Source organism: Porites lutea, chromosome 9 (genome assembly GCF_958299795.1).
Source record: "Porites lutea chromosome 9, jaPorLute2.1, whole genome shotgun sequence".
Taxonomy (NCBI): Eukaryota; Metazoa; Cnidaria; class Anthozoa; order Scleractinia; family Poritidae; genus Porites; species Porites lutea.
The window spans coordinates 33,170,347-33,180,264 of record NC_133209.1 but is presented as its reverse complement, the minus strand read 5'-3'; the positions used below and the strand labels follow the sequence as shown (position 1 = coordinate 33,180,264).

At 37.2% G+C, this 9,918-nt stretch overlaps 1 protein-coding gene across 3 annotated transcripts; it reads left to right on the top strand.

The window, feature by feature from the left end:
• Positions 1–8: 8 nt before the first annotated feature.
• Positions 9–6,928, top strand: LOC140948435 (OCIA domain-containing protein 1-like). 3 transcript variants are annotated; one of them, XM_073397673.1, is made up of 9 exons: positions 9–51; positions 147–207; positions 1,303–1,356; positions 1,814–1,858; positions 2,478–2,592; positions 2,781–2,851; positions 3,456–3,529; positions 5,873–6,035; positions 6,489–6,928. In XM_073397673.1, the coding sequence occupies exons 1-9, from the start codon at positions 13–15 to the stop codon at positions 6,533–6,535; spliced, it is 669 nt and encodes a 222-aa protein (XP_073253774.1). In that variant the 5' UTR covers positions 9–12; the 3' UTR covers positions 6,536–6,928. The 3 variants fall into 3 exon arrangements, with proteins under 3 accessions (XP_073253774.1, XP_073253772.1, XP_073253773.1); XM_073397671.1 differs by having other exon boundaries at positions 3,255–3,529; XM_073397672.1 differs by lacking the exon at positions 1,814–1,858 and having other exon boundaries at positions 3,255–3,529.
• The last annotated feature ends 2,990 nt before the right edge of the window (positions 6,929–9,918 follow it).

Below are 9,918 nucleotides of genomic sequence, written 5' to 3'. Positions count from 1 at the left end.
CAGCAATTCAACATGGCGGGCACACCTCAAGAAGTCCTCAACTTTGTCGAAGTAAACAAAAAAATCAAACTGGTTTTCTGAACATTTTTGTGTCTATGTAGGGAGCAGGAGCTGAGGAATACTTTTCATTTTTTTCTCTTTTTTAGCTTACGGATGAAGAGAAGGCTGTTCTTCAAGAATGCAGAATAAATAGCGTTTATTTCAGAGGTAAGCGTGAGCTTATATTATTATTAAATCAACCGTACGACTTTGCTCTTTTATCTTCTATTGAAACCTTCTTTAAATGTAGGGTTAGAAATCACAGTAAGGGTGTTAGTTGTAAAAAAACGTCAGTAGTCCATGGGGGAGTAAAATGCAAAAACAAAATGTTTTGTCATCAGCTGAGTCGACAAGTAGATTGGTCACTGTAACTGAGGGGGATTGGAGCTGAGGTTATAACTTCAGCTTCTCACCCGCTTTCCCTACATCAGACTACCTTATAGCCCTTTAACTGAGTTGATTAGACCAACTTTATTTTGGTGATCCACACTGTGTGGGCCTTTCTTGTTCAAAAGCTTAAGGAGCTTCTGTTACTAACCCCTCTGTAATAAGCCCAAATGTCCCCCCAGAAAATCTCATGCATATAGGGCTAAAGGTGCATGCGGCATTAATTGGACTGGCTCCACAAAGCATCAACAAAGTAGATAAATTAAGCTAACAAGACATTGATGTAAGACACAAGTTTCATCATGTCTGTGACTACAGTAGTTGACGTCCATTAATATAAATTACACTGTATGATATCACATGTGATGTTTAAGTGACAACACAGATCAGGTGTAAAAATGGCTAAATCGTACTTCAAGCACCTCTCAGATGTGGTTGGGCATCTAATTAGGCTCCTGGAACACAGGGTTTTCACTAAAAATTCCAGTAGCAAGAGAGAGTTTTAACATCACAGGACTGAGAATGTTTTGAAAGAGGCTCCATGTCTAAATAAAAATCATCATAGGCTACCGAATATGAGCCGGAGAATTCTGCATAAGATCTCCAATGCCTAACCAATGCTCTGAGTACATCACATACTTTACTTGATGTACTCAAAAAGAGATCTGTGTATGGCTGATCAGAATGAGTTTCTTGCTATAATGCATGCTGCCAAGATAATATGCAGATACTAAACCAGAGAACCTGTCTGCTACATGGATCGTTAAGTTATATAATCACTTTATTAATTTTTATTAATAAAAGAAAACTCTCACAGCTCTCACATTTCCCCCCAAATATCACATTAATTTTTTCTTGAACTGATATTTGCCATAGGACTTCCACTTGGAGTTTGTTCTGTTCTTTTACTAAGGCAGGCAGTAAATGGTGGTAAGACAGTTTAGTAAATTTTTTGTTGTTATTGTTTTCATAATGCACACTGAGAATTTTGGGTGAAAACTGTTGACCTTTGCCAGGGCCAGAAGTTTTAAAAGTTTTATTTTTTGTAGGTTTTGCTTGTATCTTTTAACTGCAGAGAGGTGGCTGTTAATGAAAGAAGTATGGGTTTAATATAAAACCAGTTTAGAAGGAAAGGGTGAAACATTTCTATTTAAAGTAAAAATGCCTCAGTGTTCTAGCTTGTTAATACAATCAGTCAAAATAATTGTATATTAGTAAACAGGAAACAAACCATTTGGTTTGGTGAAGTTGTTTGATTTTCCGTATTTACAAACATGACTTTCAATGTTTGAAAAACATGGGCATAGTATTGTAATCTTGATTAAATAATAATTTATTTCAACTTTGGTTAAAACTTTACTTTATTCTGTCTTTAATTATTTTCAAGGTTATTTCCCCCATATTAAAAGATTTGCAGCCTTGTACTATACAGGTAAAAGGATTTTGTTCAACACAGCAGTCATGTAAATTTCAAATTTTTCAAACTGTCATGAAATACAATGTATTTCAAATCCTTAAGCATTATGGGGCTCAAATAATTATGGGGCATTATGTTTAGCATTATGGGGCTCCATTTAGTTCATAACAGGCACTTAAAGCCCTTAAATGTGTAAGGGAAAGATTTAACAACAGTTTAAAAAATATTATTTCATTGACAAAGAGTTTTATAGAAAACCACTCAAGTGTGACTGGGTGGCAAGAGTTGTTTTTGTCATACAAATCCTTGTAATTTTTGGTGGCCATTGCAATCACTACTTTTGAGATATACAGCTGAAAATTTGCAGGTTACCTAATTTTAAAATGCTCTTTCAGCTCATACAAACAAAATTTTTCAAAAGTGAACTGTTTTTGTGTTTACTGAAAGTTTGTCACTTGATCAATTTCCTACTCTCTAATAAACACCCCATATTCAAAAATTATTAATGCCCCTTGAAATTTCAATTTCTTGTCATCCAAATAGACAAAGGTAAGTTTGCAGGAACTACTGGGATCTGCTTAATGCTAAACAGGTATGATATTGTTAATCAAAGATGTACCTGATGTTTCCATAGGGCTATTTGGATTTGGGTTTTTGGCAGGTGTAAGCTCTTATAAGAATACTTGTGTGGAGAAGATAATGAAGTTAGAAAATTCCAGACTTGCTGATCAAGTCAAGGCAACACAGATGTACGTATAGCATTAAACTGGCCTTTTATAAGTAATTTTGTTGAATTAATAGGAATTGAAATTGTTTCAGTTCATGTCAAATAACTGCATTTGCTGTTTTCAACATCACCTTTACTAACTCAGTTAGTTAATTCTTCCAAAAAATAATTATTAGAATTCTAAAACAATGATGTTTTCATGTTTAATAGGGCTGGAAATCGCAGATCTCATTGGGAAACAGAAAGGGTGCCATATGAACGGCAAGATGTTGAATTACAAGGTTAGTTGTACAGATTGTAAAGATTTGTGTTGTTAAAAAAGGTATAGCTTTATTCATTATACTTTCAAAGGGTTGTGTTGATTTGTTTTTTTGTGTGTGTGTGTATGTGTGTGTATTCACTTGCAAATTGAAATGATCAAGCTCGAATTTGGAACTTAAAAACAGGACCATGAGTTCTCAAATTAAACACAGTATTTATAAGCCAGGACAAAGTGAAATTAGGGTTTGAAAATGGCATAGATAATTGCACTGGAATTAGATTAGCACTCGGAAAATCAAGCAGTAGCTCTTTAGCAACTATTCTGAGGGCTGCTCACCATCCACCCCCCCCCCCCCCCCCCTAGTTGCTTGTCATACTGTAATGTGATGCACTACTTTTATTAACACAACCTTTTGATAACAGGAATGGGTGGTAAGCCCAGTAACCGGTTCAGTAGTGTTCCCATGACTCAAAGACCACCAGCAGAAGCAAACATTCCTTATCGCAGTGACACGGCTGTCACTCCTGTACCAGAGTCTACTGCAGGGGAAGCTCCTGCTGCACCTCCAAGCCTTTATTTTGATGTGGAAAAAGAAAAGGAGAACAAGCATACATCTTTTTCAGAATTGAGAAAGAAACATCGTGAACGGTGGACGCCTCCGTCAATGTCTCCTTCGGGTACCAGTCGGTCAGACCAGGTGTGTATGTGTTTCGGGACTTAGTTAATAGTCATCATTCGGTGGCCTGCTTCAGGCTCTGAGAGAGCTGGGAAAGCAGCAGAAAATTACAGATATCATTCAATTTGTGTTATCTTTGTCTCTGGTAATGGTTCCGTACTGTAATAATAATAATAATAATAATAATAATAATAATAATAATAAAGGTTTTTAATTGTTTATCATTCATTGCGCAAACAGACGTGTAACAATTTACATGGCAAGAAAATTAATAAAGGAAAGTAAAAAAATACATAAGGAAAACGACTAAATAAATATTAGTTAATAAAAACTGATTTGTTCATGCTTAGCGTGCGTATTATCGAGTTATGGATGCACGCGGGAAGTTTAGAGAGCAATAAAGATGCGTAAGAGTTGCTCGAGGCGCAGCTGAGAGCAACTCTAGCTTCTTGAGTGCTCTCCAAACTTTTCAAGTGCATCCATAACTCGATATGCGCACAGCTAAAAGCATGAGCAAATTCTTTTATAACAAAGCTGACAAAAATGCTTGCTTTTTGATTAACTGCAAAATTCTCGTATTGCGCGACACAATAAAAAACGCTTCTATCGGCTGATTACAAACACGACACAATCGTCTGGTTTGAATGAAAATTCTTTCTGTAAACTGAGAAACAAAAGTTCCCTATTTATTCGTTAACGAATGGAAACTAAGCAGAAACAATTAAGGTAAAAAGAGTCTTTAAGTCCACCTAAAGTTATAATACTCACATGTTCGTAAGAAGTCGTGGAGTATGGTCTGGATTTGCTGAAAAGATTTTTTTTGTTTTGCTCGACAAAATCCAGAAAACTTGTTTTTTAGCGAAGACGACTGTCATCCTACCTTAAACTTATATTCGTTTACGAACAATGGCTGGCATTACGGCTTCTTCAGAAGGCCTGGCAGCAGTTGTTTTTGTGAGTAATAAATTCATGTCTTCTCGTGTAATTTGTCTTGTTATTTCAAGAGAAATTTTCCTGCTTCAGTCGGATTGTCCGGCGATAACAAGAGTGCATAATTTTTCGCTATTGAGCTTACTTTATAATTAACTTGTTTTGTAAAGGATAAACAAACGTTAAAAACGGAGGACACTTTATACAAATTGGATATTTTCCGACACAGACCAATTTGTGGTCTATTTCCACTTAAATGTCAGTCTTTACGGCAGACTTTTCAACGAATCAGTCAGGCTCTATTATTTGCGAAACATCTGCACCGCTTTTGCTGTTGGTTTGAGTGGTTAGAACGAAGCTAAGTTCCGCAAAATCTAGAAAGTTTTTCATCATTGCCGTCGATTTTTGGGTACTTAGGAAAAGAGACGAAAAACACAACTGAACACGTCATCATGAAAAAAATCTTTATTTACGCACGGGCGTGGGTAAAGAAAGACTTTGTTCATAGCGGCTCAATAGGACTTAAATAGGGCAAGCACGCGCGCTATGTTTTCTTAATTTAAAACGACTTGTCCGAACATTAGGTAGAATATAATAATGCGACCTAGTTCTCATCTGCCGTGTTCTCTGGGGAGGTAAAAAAACTCTCAACGCAGTGTTGGTGGAAGAGATGCTTGGCCATAGCTTCATATTTCTATTACGACGAATGTCCAAGATACTGTACCGCTTTAAGCAGTAACCTAACTTATAACACCTAGCAAAGAGCTTATCAATTCTACTTAAATATTTAGTATAAATAGCGCACCCTCAGACCTCAATAGCATATGTGAAGACTGAAAGGATCAAAGTAAGTCCAAATTCTCAATAGAGTACCCATAATATTTACATATTCTTATAATATACAACCTACTGCTAGCCTTACTAAGTAAATAATCAATACGAGTGTCCCTGTAGCTTGCAATGTTCCCCCTGACTATTCACATCGACGTGCATGAACAATAATCCTGCTCCAGTGTGTACGCTTGCATTTCTTGGTTTGTTTTCATGGATGAAGATGTTAATTACCACTAAAAAAAACGTTTCAGCAAATGTGGTCATCCAAATGGATGAAAAAAACACTAGCCAAGAAAAAACTGAAAAATGTAGCTATCAACCAATGACACACCAGGCCCCGGTTGTTCAAAAGGCTGATAACGCTATCCACGGGAGTAAATCTCTATCCACTGGATAGCGCGATTGGTTTTCCTTACTTTCCCGTTGGATGGTGATTTATCCAGTGGATAGCGCTATCTAACTTTTGAACAACTAAAGCCAGCCAGAACAATATTAAAACGTCTCTAAAAATAGCGTGACGGTTAAGGTGAATCTTGACCTTTTATGCATAGAGATTTTGGACATTGGCGTAAACCTTTTGATCTCTGTGTTGATTTATAGGTTAGACAAAAGCATGATGGAGAATCGCATTCTAAAGCTGCAGCAGGATCTAGTGATACCCCGTTGTCGTGGACGTTTGACATGAGCAACAGCAGCGCCGAAGGGAGCAACCAAGAGGGTCAGCGGGGTAATAATCTGCAAGAGAGGCCTTCATATAGACAAGGTATTTTGACAATTCTTTAAAAATGAGATTTCTTTACCCAGTGAAAAATGTAATCTTTCACCTTGCCAATAAAATGTGCCTACCTTACTCACTTAAATCAACACAACGTATGGAAGCAAAATTTCCTGTTATTAGATGACTGGCTATGCGATCCTTGCAAGATGAAACGAATCCTGTGCGGTATCTCATTCACTGCACTAGTGAGGAAGATGGGCCTCTTTTGCCCAATCACCGGAATTGCCCACTTTGTCCTGAAAAATAAGTTTGTTTTAGTCATGTGATCACTGAAATCTTTCATTGACCAAATTTGTACGAACAAGATTGGTCTATGAAATCAGGATATCCCGCCTATATGGACCTCATACTTGGTCGGCGGCAATAACGCTTGTTACTGACATTGTTGCATTGACATTGTTTAATTGACTGAATGTTACGTTAATCACTTCACCACAGGTCCACCACCAAGGAAAAACAAATATGGCGATGTTATAGAAGGGTAGTGAATGAAGTGGATTTCTAGCTCCAATTTCGTCCATTTGCTGATCACGAGATGTCCTTCTCTTTATGGCAAAGAAAAAAAAACGTAAAAAATTTTACTATTAACTTGTAAACTATAGAGGACTAGACTAATGTACATATAGCTAAGAAGTAACTGAATGAATACGCTGTTCTCCGTTTTAAATGTTGGTTGTAAGGTAACCGGGCTTTAAACTATATACCATCATGCATTTTCTCCATACTGTTCTCCGTACATTTTCTGTAGTAATGATTAAGAGAGTTTCTTCAACAGTCAATGCCGCTATTTGTTGATCATTTCCTTTATTTTTATGACCTTTTTGTTTGATCAAGCAGTATTATGTTAAGGAGAAATTAAATGCTGATCACTTTTAAAAGCTTATCGCACAAGTAAAATAGGTGAAAAAGAAGTCTGGCGATTTAATCGTCGATCTTCACTTTGTCTGATCACACAGTAATTTTCAAGGAGTTATAATAACTCCTCTAGTGGGGTTAAATTAACTCCTTACAGTGGAGTTATTTTTTGGGGGAGTTATTTTAACTCCCAAAAGGAGTTTAAAGAACTCTTTTTCAGGAGCAAAAATCACCCCAGATATTGAGGAGTTAAAATAACCGCCAAAAAAGGAGTTATCCTGTATCTAAAACTTTTACTCCACTTTCACAGTTAAGTAACTCCAAAAAGAGTATAAACAACCCATGTAAGGAGTAAAATTAGCCCCATTTTTAACTCCAGACTGGGAGTTAAAAGAACTCTTTTTCAGGAGTAAAAATGACCCCAAATTTAGAGTTAAATTAGGAGTTAAAGTAACCCCGTAAATGGGGTTATCCTGTACCTAAAATTTTTACTCCATTTTTGGAGTTATAATAACTCCCTAAAAATCACTGTGCCGTTTCAAAGAAAAACTTATATGTACCATCAAACTTGTTTTTTGAGCAGAGGGCAATTTAATAAAACTATTACAAGTTAGTGTATTAATTTTAAAGCGTAGCTTTTATTTTTGCAAATTATACTTGTGAAAGTTTTATTGAATTGACCCCAGTATCGGGCAATTGACTGCGTTTTGATAAAAAGGCGATTTGAAAGTGACGTCATAAAAAATTAAATTTGTGAAATTATGGGATTTGTCGGGATATTCTGAAAGAACCATTTCTGAATGGCCTACTTGCCAAACACAACAGGGGTCTTTTTTGCATGAGCATGCGCGACCGCTGACTTGTCAAAGAGCACGCGACCAGTGACAGTAACCGTGCTGCATAGTCATAGGAACTAAATTGTTCACTTTGAAAGCTTGCTTGAGATTGAAATGGTAGCAGGAACTTAGGAAAGACCTTCGTTGTACAAAATAAGTAAAGATCTGTTGATTTAAAGTGGAGACTGATGCGCTGAACGAGGTGAAAGAGCAAGTTTCTCAAGGATGTCTGACACGAACATGGCTGCTTGTTGTTGTTTGGCGCTCGACTCGTGTCTTGATTCCCCTTTAAGAACCGCAAAGTTTGGCATAGAATGCATTGCTGATGCGTACCTATTGAGCAAAATGTTCTTTATTTAGTGTTTGTCTATAAATCGGATGTAAATCGGTTTCTCGATGCCGTAGAGCATTTCTGGCAATAACTTGTTAATAGCTGATTTAGCCATATTTCGGGAGTGGAGTAATAACGATCAGCGGGCGACTGCCACGCCGTTTTCAGTTGGAATAGAGAGTTTTTGCCTTAAGTATTTTAGCGATACACAGTTTGTTTATAGGAAAATTGTAGAACTTCATGTTTTTGCGTGGACTAACATTGTAACACATCTTTTACAGGAATTTGCTTTTGGCCAGAACTTAAATGTTCTAATGATTTTTAACTTTTGGTCGGCATCACATGTTTACTGTACTTCTTGGGAAACCTAACCGTTTGTTTCATCAAAATCGGTCACAAGATTGGACTTTAATTTCGGTCCTATTGAATGCAGTTTTGACTGTGTCTCATTGATATTCATTTTTTTATTGTTCGGAGACATACAGAGTGACTACCACCAACATCTCACCAGGTGACTAATCTACGTCTCGTTTGCTCTTAATTTTGTAGCTTTAAAGTGCTTGGAAAATTGTAGAACATATATTAATTCACTGCTGAACTGAACATCGGCTTTCGCGCACTTCGAACCCGTTGAAATTTGCTGTTTTTTAATATTTATCTTCCTTTCCCATTTCAAAACAAAGAAAATTGAAAGTGTTTACTTGCATCAACAAACGTTTCTGCACTTTGTCTAGACTTTGATGAGGTCAGCGCAATCCTCCAGGCACTACATATAGGCGCGCTGTTGTCCAGGTCAAGTGGGGAGATGAAATTTGATAGTAGCTCGTGTATGTTAAAGCCGGTCTACTTCGCTTTTTTTTAGACCATGTTAGAGTTTTTTTTTTTTGCAAACTACACATTTTGTTACATCACGAGTACATTCGCCAAGACCAACGAGCAAAATAATCGCTATGATAGCTTTGAGACGCGCCATTTTGATGAAGGCAAACCCTGTGGTGAGCCTCCATGCACATCGCTTGTTCAGCGGTCGCGCATGCTCATGCAAAAAAGACCCCTGTTGCCAAACACTAGCATTTCGAGGCAATTGTCTCTGATATAATATTAGCCCAGTTATGCTCTGATGACCCCATACAAATCACTATAAATTTGCCTTTGTTGTTAACGTTATGAACCGAGTCAATTTTTTTGTTGTGGAGGGATTTGTGATTGGACTCAAGCGAGCATAACGGTCATGCTTCAACCGAATCACAGTTATATGTGAAGAGAACCCCAGCCTGACCAAAGTACCTTTGTAATAGCACAATCCTGTCCCTTTATTGCAATACCGCTTTTCACTGTTTTTGAAAGGAACATCAGTTCCAAATCATTTTGTGTAGTGACTCATGGATTGTCTCACCTAATACGGGTACACTATGGGTAGAGAATAAAGTGTAGGTATTAGTGCGGACTGAAATATCCTCGGCGTCAGAGCTTGAATCGTCGTCACTGATCAATTTTGCTAGATCAGACTCCATTTCACTGACAGGGAGCGGATAAAAGAAAGAGAAGATGGCGAGAGAAGTTGGCGGGGGGGGGGGGGGGATTATTCGAGGGAGGCGATTATTTTAAATATTTCCGTCAAAGGGGGGCGATTATTCGAAGGAGGCGATTAATCGAGGGACGCCTATTATACAAGGAAATACGGTAAAGCGGTTTTCTCTTTCTTTAGACCTATAGTTTTCTTTCACCATCTTATGTGTTATAGCACAACCTTTCTACTAATATTTTTGCTGTTGCTTCCTTGATTTGCTTTTTCGTTTATTCATTTTCTTTCCCGGCTTCGAAACTTTATATTATTATTGACTAT